At 46.5% G+C, this 14,095-nt stretch overlaps 1 protein-coding gene across 3 annotated transcripts in view; it reads left to right on the top strand.

The window, feature by feature from the left end:
• The first annotated feature begins 219 nt into the window (after positions 1-219).
• mdn1 (midasin AAA ATPase 1) overlaps positions 220-14,095 on the top strand; it is a 46,091-nt gene continuing 32,215 nt past the window's right edge. Inside the window, exons 1-31 of one of the 3 annotated variants that reach the window (XM_035423330.1) lie at positions 220-512; positions 1,055-1,281; positions 1,889-2,113; positions 2,236-2,343; positions 2,565-2,757; positions 2,865-3,074; positions 3,451-3,582; positions 3,779-3,882; positions 4,376-4,490; positions 4,611-4,804; positions 5,768-5,849; positions 6,124-6,219; positions 6,314-6,426; positions 6,879-7,027; positions 7,116-7,176; positions 7,774-7,985; positions 8,308-8,408; positions 8,496-8,640; positions 8,827-8,923; positions 9,324-9,437; positions 9,562-9,709; positions 9,835-9,942; positions 10,068-10,219; positions 10,552-10,730; positions 11,406-11,614; positions 11,787-11,933; positions 12,041-12,182; positions 12,450-12,584; positions 13,064-13,202; positions 13,308-13,446; positions 13,819-13,949. In XM_035423330.1, coding sequence (XP_035279221.1) covers positions 417-512; positions 1,055-1,281; positions 1,889-2,113; positions 2,236-2,343; positions 2,565-2,757; positions 2,865-3,074; positions 3,451-3,582; positions 3,779-3,882; positions 4,376-4,490; positions 4,611-4,804; positions 5,768-5,849; positions 6,124-6,219; positions 6,314-6,426; positions 6,879-7,027; positions 7,116-7,176; positions 7,774-7,985; positions 8,308-8,408; positions 8,496-8,640; positions 8,827-8,923; positions 9,324-9,437; positions 9,562-9,709; positions 9,835-9,942; positions 10,068-10,219; positions 10,552-10,730; positions 11,406-11,614; positions 11,787-11,933; positions 12,041-12,182; positions 12,450-12,584; positions 13,064-13,202; positions 13,308-13,446; positions 13,819-13,949 — 4,403 coding nt within the window. In that variant the 5' untranslated portion in view covers positions 220-416. Of the gene's footprint in view, positions 513-1,054; positions 1,282-1,888; positions 2,114-2,235; positions 2,344-2,564; positions 2,758-2,864; positions 3,075-3,450; positions 3,583-3,778; positions 3,883-4,375; positions 4,491-4,610; positions 4,805-5,767; positions 5,850-6,123; positions 6,220-6,313; positions 6,427-6,878; positions 7,028-7,115; positions 7,177-7,773; positions 7,986-8,304; positions 8,409-8,495; positions 8,641-8,826; positions 8,924-9,323; positions 9,438-9,561; positions 9,710-9,834; positions 9,943-10,067; positions 10,220-10,551; positions 10,731-11,405; positions 11,615-11,786; positions 11,934-12,040; positions 12,183-12,449; positions 12,585-13,063; positions 13,203-13,307; positions 13,447-13,818; positions 13,950-14,095 lie in introns of all 3 variants that reach the window. The other 2 variants (XM_035423327.1, XM_035423328.1) reach the window with 2 other exon arrangements.

Genomic DNA, 14,095 nt, shown 5'->3' with positions numbered 1-14,095 from the left:
TAAACTTTACCTAAAAGTAATGCAATTTGATTTTCATGTTAAAAATTAAACACATTATGCATGTACACTCTGAGAACCTCAGAATATCAGAAATGATTCAGCAGACATATGAACGGGTATCTATTTTTTATTATAACTATAAGGTAAGAACAGCAACGTAAGCATCTCCTAGAAAACTCAAGACTAGCGACACCGCTCACCGACCCGGAAGTGTTTCACTCATACCCACATGTGGACTGGTTGGGGTTTTAATAGTGACGGGAACGTGCTTGCTATGTTGTGATACAACCTAGAAAGGAAAGCTTTCATAGAAAGGGATGAAACCTGCGATCCCAACAACATAGTATATTACTGATAAGTACATACATAGCACAATTCAGGAATTTAGAAGGGAGCGATCTTGCTAAAACAACTAGATGGAAAATTTAGAACTGAATCTGTCATCACTGGGTATAATTGCCAGACATGTTGAAAAAAGTCGCAACGAACTGAGCAAGTATTTGGCTAAACAGGTAAGATTTGTTGAGCTATACTTTTCATTCATCGTACTAGTATTGGTGTAGAATGGTTTCGTCTTCTTTCGAAAGCAAGCAAGATTGCCAGCTGAAATATCTTATTACCTGTACAGTTGAACACGTATAATCGCATGCACAGTCCTGTTTGTTGCTAGAGCTCCTTAACTGGGAATATCTTGTCTCATAGTAAATGTATATTTCTGCCAGAGCAAACCTTTAAAATGGCAGAGAACACAACGGTTTTTCCTCAAGTGCTGTTGAGGTTAAAGTTAGCTACCTAAAGTATTTTTGTCAGAATGACAGGCCTTAACTGATAACTGACAAAGATGTATTGAAAAATTGTTGGGGAAAAACCTCCTTGGCTAAGGATTTGATACTCTTGACATATTATAGCTGTTTTTGGTGATTTCCAGGCCTATGTTCAGCATGTGAGGATTGTGGTGGACTGGAACTGAATTTGTTTTCTATCCCCTAACAGAAGCTAACTAACTTTTTAATTTTTGTCCCTCTTTAACGTATGGATGACCGTTTTTGTGTAGATATGGAGTCAACAGGATCGGCAGGCCATCCTCTCCTGTCTTGCTGAGCTGCTGTTGGAGAAAGACTACACCCTCCTGATCGCCCGTCACCTCAGGCCCCTGGTGCTGGACTTGCTGGAGAGAAACGCAGAGAGGATAAAAGCAGACAGTAGAATAAACCATGACCTTCATGAACGGCTATGCGTGGCTCTTAGCAAGCTCCTGAACATCAGCCCAGATGCACGGGTGTAAGTTCCAAGCCCCTCATGCATTCCGCACTGTTCCCTGGATCACAGTGCTGATTAGTTTGTTAACATTATAGATCAGAGCTGTCTGGTCCTGTTCCTGGAGATTTTGCCATCCTGTAAGTTTTCATTTCAACCCTAAGTTGGCACACATGATTGTGCTAATTAGCAGCTCAATAACACCTTAAGCTGTTGAATGAGGTGTGCTTTGTTAGGGTTGGAGTGAAAATCTACAGGACAGTAGAGCTCCAAGAAAAGGGTTGCCCTGTTATAGACACTTTATTTAAGAAATGGTGCTGTCTACAGAAGAGAGTCAGGGACAGTGTTTAATGGATATTACGTATTTTTAAATCAGTATTGTTAGGACCATTGACCAGTGTCTGAAAAACACTTTTGCTGATTCATTTTTGAATAATGATACTGGTGACTTTTTTTTCTTGTTAAACCTGATATTCAGATATACATGTTGAACGATAATTATGGAGTATACTCTATAATTAGTTTAGGTGCTATCTAACGGCCTCCTTATTTAACAGTTTGTTTGCCAAGGTTAAATCACGTCAATATTTAAATAATATTTGTGTTCTTTTTTTGTGGCTCTGACCTTCAGGTTTGCGTCGGAGTACTTCCGCAATGCCCCTCCGGCATTCCAGAGGCTTTTCTTCACCAGCGCCGAGGCTTCGTCCGTCCAGTATGGGCCCAGGCGCATGAAGCTGCGGGACCTGATGGGGGCCACCCTCCGCTTCCTGCGCAGCGACTGCGCCAAGTTCCGGGAGCTGTGGGACTGGAGCGCCTGCGTGTCCCAGCTGCTCACCAGCGACGTCATGGTCCGATGGTGAGCCAGCGTCTCCCCGCTCGCAGGCCACCAGGCTTCCTCCGGCCGAAGCTCGGCTCTCACAGTCAGAAGCCGAAAAGCCGGTAATGTTGTTTCGTTTTTTTTGTTTTTTCCCCTTTCAGGTACACGGCTCATTGTCTGGCACTGGTGTCTCACATGACGGACAATCAGAAAACCATCTTCCTGAGAAAAGTGCTGTCGAGTGAGGAGATCCTGCATCTTAAAATAAAGTATGTTTCTTGTTTCACTGGAAATTTTGTGTGAAAACGCATATGATGTTGCAATTTGATTTTGGTGTTTTCCCAATTCTACTAGCAATTTATACCATGTATTGCATCAACTTACTGCCTAATTCTTTTCCTGTATATGCAGTTGACCAGTTAACTTGACGTTAGTTAACTGCATATTAACTCTGGAAGTAATAACCTTTTGTGATGTGTTGAATCTTCAGGTCTCTTGAGGAAGAACAGCTGTTAGAAGTAGAAAAGGCTCTGGTGTTGGCCAATCAGGGCTCTGTGATGTGGCGTCAGGACAAGTGCAACAAGTTCACCAGGGGTCAGGTGGTGTCGGAGGACCTGTCCCAGAATGTTGTTGCGGTCTGTGGAGTGGTTTTGCCCAAGAAGATGCTCAAGCAGCAAGAGCCAGTAAGATGAAAGGATCAAATTAAATATGATCGTAGGACATGTTGTTTAAACAGTATGTGTAACTGGAAGTCCATTGTTCAAATTTGAACCATTCTGTCTGACTATAGTGCATCTCAAAGGATCTGGTGTTGGTGGACTCAACATGCCAGAACCTGCGTAGGCTGGCATTGGCTGTGTCATCTCAGAAGGCTGTGCTTCTGGAGGGGCCAATCGGATGTGGAAAGACTGCTCTGGTGGAGTATCTTGCTGCTGTGACAGGGCACGTGAAACCTCCAGAAATGTTGAAGGTTCAACTTGGTGACCAGACGGACAGCAAGGTAACAGGCAATGGTTTCATATTTATGATACTCTAAACATGTTATAATGTTCCATGTTTTCTGTGTAAACAGCATTTACAGGCTTTAAGAAGCATTTCTGATGATTTTCTGTGTCTGTTTAATGAAACCGAATTGTACCAGAATATTTATAATCTAGTTTGTGGAACTGTTGTTCAAAGACCCAGCATTTATCTTGTTTTATAGGTCCATAAATTTGACCTCTTAAAGGCAAAGACAAGATTTATTTACATCTAAATGAGCACTCTCTGTGAGGAGATTCAAACATCATCCTGCCACTCAGAACATGTATCATTCACTCCTGTTCTAAGTGCTCTCGTGCATCCCTTTTAATTAATATAATTAAATGTCATTTCAGATGTTGCTCGGGATGTATCGCTGTACAGACATTCCTGGGAAGTTTGTTTGGCAGCCTGGTACACTGACACAGGCTGTTTCCCGGGGTCACTGGATCCTGCTGGAAGATATTGACCATGCACCTTTAGATGTGGTGAGGATCTTCGCAACCAAAAAAAAACCTTTGAAATTGCCTTGGATTCTTCATAAGCAATTTTTAAAACTATGTTGATGATCTTTTAAGCACAGGCTGTGGAAGTATTTAGTACACAATAAATTCAGGAGCTGTGATGAATGTGAATCCAACAGGAATGCGTGGTAGGACTTACTGAGGTTTTTCCATGTTGCAGATATCTGTGTTGCTTCCTTTAATGGAGAACAGAAAGTTGATCATCCCGGGCCGGGAAGACTGTATTGAAGTGGCTCCAGGCTTTCAGTTCTTTGCCACAAGAAGGTGCGAGCATGAGAAGGATCTGAATGACAAATGACCGGTGCTCCACACTGGTGAAACATCTAAGCAGTCCCAAAATGCCTTGAGCCTTTGTACAATGTTGTGTGTGTAATGTGACATGTCTTATGCTTACCATGAAGGCTGCATGCAATGAGTATGCACATTGTTTTGTGCACAGAATGTTATAGATAATATCTGGCCTGAAATATAAATTATAAATTTGTCGAATACAGCTGCACACAAGCATACATCCTGTTTGTCGTCTACAGTTTTATTTCCTTCAGATTATTATGGTTTTAAAGCTACTATATGTAGTTTATTGTCTGTAGATTATAAGGTCTGTTAATTAAACTGTTTTGTTGCGTTTGTGTGCTGTACTGTACTTTCCTGTTCTTTCTTTACAGTGGGTCACTGATTAAGTTAAGTTGAACCAACAAAAATATTGAAAGTAATAATTAACATGTTTGCTGTGACATGGTGTCTTTGGTGTTTTAAGGTTGTTCTCCAGTGGTGGAGGCTGGTATAGGCCACAGAACACCCACGCCAATCTTTTGGACAAGTACTGGACCAAGCTGCAAATGGGAAACATGACCAGAGAGGAACTGAAGGAGGTGAGCCCACCAAGGGTTGCCCCCCAAAAAGGAACAAACCCAGAGCAGTGCCCTTGAGGTGTAATGTAATTGGCTCACTCTCACAGACTGATTTATGAGCGCTTGGGTTTCATTTTCTAGGTACTGCTAAAGAAGTATCCGAACCTAGCCGTGGTGGTGGAGCGTCTGCTTGACATCTACTGCCATCTGACGGGAGACAAACACCAGGCGACGGAGCTGGGCCTGCAGCGTAACCAAGGAAACCCGCAACAGCCCGAGGTGCACAGGGCGGAAGACGGGGCTGCAGGGCTGGAAGGGAGAGGGCTGTCCCTGAGGTAAGAACTCCGATCACTGGCACAGTGGGGGAAGGAACGTTACAAACCCTTTGCTGATTCACCAGTTAATCTTTTCATCTCGGCTCTGATGACAAACAGTCGTTGGCCATCAGCCTGGTATGTTGATTTGAAAGGAAACGGTGCCAAGGAGAATAAGTGTTTGGGATTAATATGTTCAGATTTCTATCACTCTTTATGACTCTTGGCAGCCTTTTGTATGTGTTTCTTCCATTGGTGAAATGACACAGCGACACCATCAGTATTTCATGCTGGGTCAAATAGGAGATGGAGTGCACTGCACACAATCACAGGGGTTAATATAAAACCTTGCCAATTTGCACCCACCCTCAGGCTTTTAATTAGCTTTCCAGTGGACGCTGGTAAAGTCAATGCTGAATTGATTGTACTGTACTCTGTTCCATGTCACATCAGGACAGCCATATTAGATAAAGCACAGGTCTGTGCCTACCAACTTGTGGAGGACCACTCTATGCGGTTAATGTACAGTCTGTCCTTTTGGGCGACTCATGAAGGTAGTACAACCGTTTTGTAGGCAAAGTTGCCCCATGGACCAAAAGTAATTGGCCACTGCTATTATGTGTTGCTGCCACTGGAACTGGCTCACTTGTCTTTATTGATGACTTGACTGCTGATGGCATGAAGTGAAGTATTTGTGTTTATTGTTTCATTTCAAATCCAATGTGCCGGAGTGGAGAGTCTCTGTCCAAATGCTTACAGACTGCGCTATACGTACACATGCATGCTCACACACACACACACACACCTGTAATGAATCATTCATAAGTTTCATTTTCTAAAAGCTGTCAGTCTGTGGCACTGTTTCCGTTCATCATTACAGAGAAGCCTTTTTATTATTTTTCTCCAAAGTGCAGAGCGGATTGTCTGTAATTACCTGTCTGGCTTCCTGCCATCATGAGTGAGCTTTGTGCTATTTCCAAACAGGGACTTACTGAAGTGGTGCGAGAGGATCACAAACAACTTCAGCAGCACTTCCTCCGCCACGGCGCACAACGTCTTCCTGGAGGTGAGGGTTGCCCGCGGGTGCAGCATCTGCTCCGTGCCTCTGTTTATCCAGTTAAAGGGAGGCTCCCGTTTTATCTCAAAATCATTGAGATCCACTGCCCGTTTCAATCAGGGCTGTTGGTGCGACTGTTTGCTCTCAATGAGGTCAGATTTCCCCTTCCACTTACAGTGCTGAGTGATTCGACCTTTCGGTGTTGGACACCTATGACTCTTTTTGTTTTTGGGGTAAAATATGTGTTTGTGCGTAATTATAAGGTGCTCGTGTTGACTTTAAGGCCCTGGATTGCTTCACCGCCATGCTGTCCAGTACAGAGAGCAGGCTGAGGATGGCGGAGGCTATCGGGAGCAGGCTGAACATCTCCAAAGAGAAGGTAGCTAACAGGCTGCAGTATATCTGAGTTGCTGTGGAGGAAGAAGCTGACCGGTAGCGGGTGCTAACGGGTGTGGTCTCTCTCTCTCCCTAAGGCCCAGCACTTCTGCCAGATGTACCTGCCCTGCATCGCCATGACGGAGACGGAGGCCACCGTGGGCAGGGCCAGCCTCAGCCGGAGACAGAACGAGGCAGTCCGGATCTGCACGTAAGCCCCCCTGCGACACACGCGTCCCTGGCTCTGAGCCAAAAATCGCTCGTGAGGCGATAGGCTTCCTGCCGGTGAACTGAATAAATATTTCATGGATCCTAAGCGGCTCACTGCCACTGAAAAGCACGAAACGTGCTTACGGGCTGTTTTTAAAAAAAAAAAAAAACGAGTATTGACCTTCAATTTTCAAAGGGTCAAAGGTTAACAGAACTTTTTTTTTTTTTAAGTACTTGTCATTACACTGAGGTAGAAGTAGAAATTGTGTGGTTCGAAAAAAGAGACTTATAGGGTTTACTTGAAATGAATCATTGAAAGAAAACCTAAAAGCATTGTTGAAGGTGGATAAAGTTTTAATGTTGTTGTAGTTGGCTGTTGTAGTCTGTGTTTTCGTAACGGGGGGCATGAGCGATGATGCGGCCTGTACCTCACACCGTCGCGTCTGTGTTCAGAGAGAGGCAGACGTTCGCGGCCACGCGGCCCTCCTCGGTGCTCCTGGAGCAGCTGGCCGTGTGTGTGAACAAGGGCGAGCCCATTCTGCTGGTGGGGGAGACGGGCACGGGAAAGACCTCCACCGTCCAGCACCTGGCCGGTCTCACAGGTGAGCGGCGAGCGAAACGCAGCGAAGCCGCGGCGCGTGCGGGTCGGTATCTCCCGCTGACCTCCCCTTCCCCATGTCCTCTCCGCAGGACACAGGCTGCGGGTGGTGAACATGAACCAGCAGAGCGACACGGCCGACCTCCTGGGAGGGTGAGTGGAGGGGAGGCCGTTTCCAGTCCGTCGAGCAGCGCAGATCTTTCGGCCCCAGAGAGCGAAATTAATTAAAAATGTCAATTAAGGACGTGCATAATAAGTACACAGCAAATGGATTGAAAACAAGTAACAGACATTGCGAATTTTGCCTCACAGTCATTGTTTAATTTGGAGAATACAAATGCGATTAGCGTTGAGGAAGAACAACCAATTTGACACAGCTGTCCAAATACTTTTGCATTTAACTGTATATATCCACTGGGGAAAAAGTACGTGCCATCATCTCCATTTAAAATGTCCCGTGTACCATCCGTTCATCTGTGCACACAACCAACTTCCATACAAAACAATCGATGCTGTGTCCTTCCCTTTAGCGATGCTCTTATTAAACTGTCTGTCCAGGAATATTGATATTTTACACCCCAGGTGAGTCTAGCTTTGTTAACCCCTTCTTCTTATGGTGAGGGAATCCACTGGAAGTATCTGTTGGTTTTGTGAACGTTGTTCCTTTCTTACTTTGACCACAGATAGGCAGTCCACTGGAAAGTAGCAGCTTGTTTTGTGAGAGGTGTTCCTTTCTTACCTTGACCGCAGGTATAAACCCGTGGATCACAAGCTGATCCTCCTGCCCCTCCGCGAGGCCTTCGAGGACCTGTTCTCCCAGACCTACTCCCGCAAGCAGAACGAGACCTTCCTGGGCCACGTGCAGACCTGCTTCAGGGGCAAGCGCTGGCAGGACCTTCTCAAGCTAATGGACCACGTGTGCAAGTCAGCCCTCACCAAGGAGCTGCAGAAGAAGCCCAACGGTACCGGACCCAACAATGTCTCTTCTCTCGACCATCTCATCTGTTGTGACGCAATATTTTTGTGGATTTTTTAAATGAATTATCTCTCTCTTTCTCTCGCTCTCCCTAAATCTCTCTCTCTCTCTCTCTCAAATTCAAATTCATATTGCTTTAGGGGAGGAAATACATATGTAAATATTACCAGAACATACAGAAGTCAATTAAAATGCATTTGTTTAGCATAATAATAATGAAAATGATTATGCACAAAACAAAAACAACACAATAACAATATGAATGTTGATAAGTATGAAAAATCTGTCTCTCTCTCTTTCTGTAGCAGCCTTTCTGAAAGAGCAGTGGGAGGCTCTGACCCTCAGACTGAGTCAGACCCAGCAGCAGATCAGAGCCAGTGAATCGGCGCTGGTCTTTGCCTTTGTGGAGGTAGGGAAAACCCCTGGTCCCTATTTCTGTGTCACCCCTGCGCCACGCTTTTAGCAGACCACGTGACTGACAGTGCGTTTATTCAAGGGAACGCTGGCGCAAGCAGTGAAGAGAGGGGAGTGGATTCTACTGGACGAGATCAACCTGGCCGCGGCCGAGACGCTGGAGTGCCTTAGCGGCCTCCTGGAGGGTACCGCCGGGTCCCTGGTGCTGCTGGACCGAGGAGACACAGGTCAGGCTCCCCGAGCGGACCGCAGTGACTCGACAACCTTCTGATGCCATTCAGTCGTATGGCAGCATTCTGCTGAGACTTCTCTTGTGTCTACAAGGTTCTTTCAGGATGAACGGGATGTTTAACTAAAGTAAATGCGGCATTTGTTTGCTCTTGTTGACTGTTGTCTCCTCCTTCTGTGTGCAGAGCCTCTCGTTCGTCACCCAGACTTCCGCCTGTTTGCCTGTATGAACCCAGCCACCGACGTGGGGAAGAGGAACCTGCCGCTGGGCATCAGGAACCGGTGAGTGCAGCTGCCTGGGCTACCAGGAGGGGGCAACGGTGCCGGATCTCCTCTCACGGTGGCGATCGCATCAAGTCCGCCCTGACATAGGAGTATGGGATTATCAGGGAACAATCAAACACTGCAGTGGCCTTTGAAAACTGTGGGTCTGTGGCTTGAGCTACGCAGTAAATAATTGACTGGAAAGTAATTATCCATCCTTAAGTGAGTTTGCCTCTAAATTAAACTGGAACCAATGAAGAATTGCTTGGTCGTTGGCATATCTTGTGTATGAAACTCTGTTTGAGAGGCATGTCAAGCACAGCTTAAGGCCAGGGCAGCGGTCCATCTCTCCTGCTGTGACCCTTATGAACTTCAGCGACTGTGGTTTCAAGAGATCTCCATGTGTTGTGGTCCCCAGGTTCACAGAGCTGTACGTGGAGGAGCTGGAAAACGAAGCCGACCTGAGGATCCTGGTGGCAGACTATCTGAGAGGCTTGAATATCCACAAGAGCTCTGTCAACGGGATAATAAGGTGAAGACTCTGTCTCCCCTTACTGCACTAGTGTGCTTTCTGTGTAAGCTAGGAGATTCAGCAAGACTTTCTGCTGCTTATTTTAGCTTTGCTTTATTTTTGTTTAACCTTTGTTCTCTTGCAGCTTCTACCTGTCTGTCCGCAAGGAGGCCCGGTCTCGGCTAACGGACGGAACCGGACACAAGCCACACTACAGCCTGCGGACCCTGTGCAGAGCCCTGAAGTACGCTGCCGCCAACCCCTGCCGCAGCGTCCAGCGGTCACTTTATGAGGTAGGCTACAGAAACCAGGGCTCCTCACAGGAGGCCAGTTTAAAGTCAGTGTTGTGCTGCTCAGTGTAGTGTTCCATAGATAGACAGTTTTGTGTAATTTCCGCTTTTGGCCGATTTATTTTCAGGGCTTTTGCCTGAGTTTTCTCACCCAGCTGGACCGAAGCTCCCACCCAGTAGTCCAGAAGCTCGTTTGTCAGTACATCTTGGAGGGAAACGTCAAATGTGTAAAGCAGGTATGTGGCTTTGATGCACTTGGCAAAGTGTAGTGCTGAAGCCGCCCCCGTCCTCCATTTTCCCTAGAATTCAAACTATTGCTTTGATTGGTCAACTCAATGATTGGTCTCTCTCTTCACTCCAGCCCCTTCCGGAGCCCCTAGGCCGCCCCTGTGTTCACATGGAGGGGTACTGGGTCTCCCAGGGGGAGATGGAGCCGGCTGTTGACCACAGTTACATCCTCACCCAGTCCGTGAAGCTCAACCTCCGTGATCTGGCCCGAGTGGTGTCCGCAGGGTAGGAAAAGGGTCTCCATCCATCCCTTTATCGCTGGGGTTTTCTCATTGGTCGACCGTCGCGTGCTTTGTCACCTCGCCGTCGCTCATCGTTCGTGTCTCTCTGCGGCAGTCGGGTCAACAGTTTATGGATTTTTACATTGTCACCGTTGCCGTTAACTATGAGTACGCCCATCAATAGTCCCAAATAAGTGGTCAATTGATCTTTGCCCTTTGTAATGAGGTGAACTCAGGGTGTTTGAGTGATAACTCTGGGTAATGAGCGATTTATTGAGTCTTCTTTCTGGCAGTCCTGCTTTTTGGTGACCTGCTGCCATTGGTTCCCCCCTCCAGGAACCACCCGGTGCTGATCCAAGGGGAGACGTCTGTTGGGAAGACCAGCCTGATCCGGTGGCTGGCAGCAGCCTCAGGAAACCAGTGCGTGAGGATCAACAACCACGAGCACACGGACATTCAGGAGTACATCGGCTGCTATGCTTCCGACAGCTCGGGGAAGCTGGGCTTCAGAGAAGGTGGCTGCTGCTTGCTTTCTGTTCTGCATTGGTCTCTACAGGCCTCGGTTGTTTGGTAGCCTCTAAAGGTGTAAATGTGTAGCTGTTGGGGAGCAAAAGCAAGTTTTTTGCCATAAAATTTTAAAATCTTTATTTCGCCCCATTTTCCAGGTTTATTCTTACCTCCAGAGTTCAGTCAGAACACTTTTTCAGTTGGAGCCTCCTCATTTTTGAGCTTCTTGCCTGTGGAGATAAAGTCCTGCTGTACTTACTCCACTTTTACGAAATCTCTAGAAATATGGTTGAGATCAATTTGGCGCTGTCATCATTATAACTGTCAGTCTTCTGTTTTCATACTCTATTTAGTCTAAATTCCATGTTCACAATTTAATTCACTATTGATAAAGTATGTGGATGACCTGACAAGGGAATACCAATGGAGATTAACTCTTGAGCTAAATATACATTTATGTGATTGCTGATATGTAGAGTGTTGTGTATTGTCCCTTTTAAGTAAATGAATAAATAATTAAATACCAACCTGGCAAGTGTAGTTAACAGGTACACATGCTGATTTTTGGGGGCATATTTGCCAATATTTGCCAACTAGTCGCATCAATTCAGTGTCTTGAGATCACTCCAGGTCTGGGTTCTGAGACCTGGATGATACTGAATGAACTGTGTTTCCTCTGGTAGGCGTTCTCATCGACGCCATGCGCAAAGGGTACTGGATCATCCTGGACGAGCTGAACCTGGCTCCCACTGACGTTCTGGAGGCCCTCAACAGACTGCTAGACGACAACAGAGAGCTCTTTATCGCCGAGACACAGGAAGTGGTCAAAGCTCACCCGAGATTCATGCTCTTTGCCACCCAGAATCCACCTGGTCTCTACGGAGGCAGAAAGGTATCTCTTATCCTCTTGAGTGGATAGTCTGAACCACCACAACAATCATGAATACCCAGATTAAATCAATGGTGGAAAATCAGGTCATACAGGGGAATCACACTATTGTGACACCGCACTGGGAAGATTTTTGCAAGAGCAGGGTTCACAGAGCTCTGTTCGTGGCCCGCAGGTGCTATCCAGAGCCTTCCGGAACCGCTTCGTGGAGCTGCACTTTGATGAGCTCCCCAGTGCAGAGCTGGAGCTCATTCTGCACAAGAGATGCAGCCTGCCCCCCTCCTACTGCACCAAGCTGGTCAAGGTCATGCAGGAGCTGCAAGTAAGTCCCGCCCCTTTATGACTCATACTGAAATCAGTCAGTCTAGCTGTTCGTCATTTTAACTTGCTTTTCCATTTACGCATACAAACTGTTTGTGTGTTTCGCAGTCACTGCGTAGGGGATCCACAGTGTTTGCTGGAAAGCATGGCTTCATAACCCTGAGAGACCTTTTCCGCTGGGCTGAGCGGTATCGGTTAGAGGAGCAGACGGACTCCTCCCACGATTGGCTGCAACACCTGGCCGACGACGGTGAGAACCAACTGGGCGATGGGACTTGGTCAAAGCCATAAGCTTACCTCTTCTCATATTTTAGCCATTCAGAGAGACTGGATGGAATGCAGTCTGTGAGCACAGAGAGACTGTATAAAAAGCACTTAATGCAAAGTTTATAACCAGATGAATAGTGATTGGAAAATAACTTGGTGTAGTTGTACACTAGGGATCTGATGCAGTTGATTTACTGTGCAAATAACCAGTGTGTTGACAGTTAGGCCCCCATGTGCTCCTCTCTGGCAGGCTACATGCTGCTGGTGGGCCGGGTGCGGAAGGAGGAGGAGGCGGCCACTATTCAGACCATCCTGGAGAAGCACTTCAAGAGGAAGGTCAACCCCGAGGCCCTGTTCTCCGAGGAACGTCTCGCCAAGCAGTTCAGTGAGTGAGCCCGCAGACTTCCGCTTGCTTTTTTTAACCTCGGCCTGGTTTTTTAAACACAAATAAGTCAGAGACAAGTCCAAAATAGAAAAAGCAGAAGCTTATGCAGGCAGTCATTGAAATGAGGTCCTTGACTTCAGCCTGGTTGTTATCAGTGCTGTGAGAAAGTGAATGCGTAATGAAAGTGTATTGATTGTACAGTAGATGGATATAGGTATCTGCAGTGCTGCCCAGCTGATTGATGGATGTCTCATACTGCAATTCGATATGATATAGGCATCTTCAATACTGTTCTGGTTTCTCTCCATCAAATGTAGTACCTTCTATAGATTGGCAGCATTTAACATGGTATCAATTGGTAGTCTGTGAGCTTAGTTCAATGCAGTCACTCTGTTGCCACAAGCCTCTATGACATCACCCTGGAATCGTGTGCATTATGTGATCGACAGGTCCCTTGTTTGCATGAATTTGATTGACAGGTCCTTTCGTGGAGAGCATGGACGACATGCCTGAGGAGTTCCGCCACGTGGTGTGGACGCAGAGCATGAGGAGGCTGGCGGTGCTGGTGGGACGGGCGCTGCGTTTCGGGGAGCCGGTCCTGCTGGTGGGAGACACCGGGTAAAGTTCTCCCCCATTCCTACTCTGACCCTGCCAGCATGGGGCATTCGTGGTGCAAATCTGGAGAAAGTGTAATCGACATTAACAGCGCTGTCATCCGCACAGGTGTGGCAAAACCACGATCTGCCAGTTATTTGCTGCCCTGGCGGGGCAGCAGTTCTTCTCCGTGAACTGCCACCTGCACATGGAGACGTCGGACTTCCTTGGGGGGCTGCGTCCCGTCAGACACAGGGGGACAGAAGAGGTACCTCACTTCTGCATCAGCTGGGGACCTCAGCAGGCATCTAGGGTTTTGGCAAACAGGGACTAAAAGCATTTATATATTAGCATTGTCGAGACCACCAACTCAAGTGAACATCTACGTTATATGTTCATTATCTGACTTTCTCCAGAGAATGTATAATTCATTTAAATATCCAGTTAGATACACAGGTTAAATGTTGTAGTTTACATTTGTAGAAGGCCCATTAAAATCCATTATGTGACTAAAATGTCAATAGCAAATAGTGAAATAGTGGACATGAAAAGGTCTCTGTTTTAGTAACCAGCTTTACTGAGGAAATTATACAGTGCAGTTTGCATGGATTTATGAAACTTCTGTCACGGTTTTACTCAGGCGGATTTTGAAGATGGGCGTCTGTTTGAGTGGCACGATGGCCCACTGGTGTTGGCAATGAAAGAGGAGGGCATTTTCCTGATGGATGAGATCTCGCTGGCAGACGACTCTGTGCTAGAGAGGCTCAACAGGTATGCATGTACACACTCACAGCTCTTATACAAATGTACACACACACACATGCACACACACACACACACACACACCAGCAGGCCCTCACACAGCACCCATTACACTCATAAACACCTGCAGGTAATACTATAGATACTTCTGTGTA

This window comes from Anguilla anguilla, chromosome 6 (genome assembly GCF_013347855.1).
Source record: "Anguilla anguilla isolate fAngAng1 chromosome 6, fAngAng1.pri, whole genome shotgun sequence".
NCBI classification, from domain to species: domain Eukaryota; kingdom Metazoa; phylum Chordata; class Actinopteri; order Anguilliformes; family Anguillidae; genus Anguilla; species Anguilla anguilla.
The sequence above is the reverse complement of the archived record's forward strand: the minus strand, read 5'-3'. Positions and strand labels throughout refer to the sequence as shown.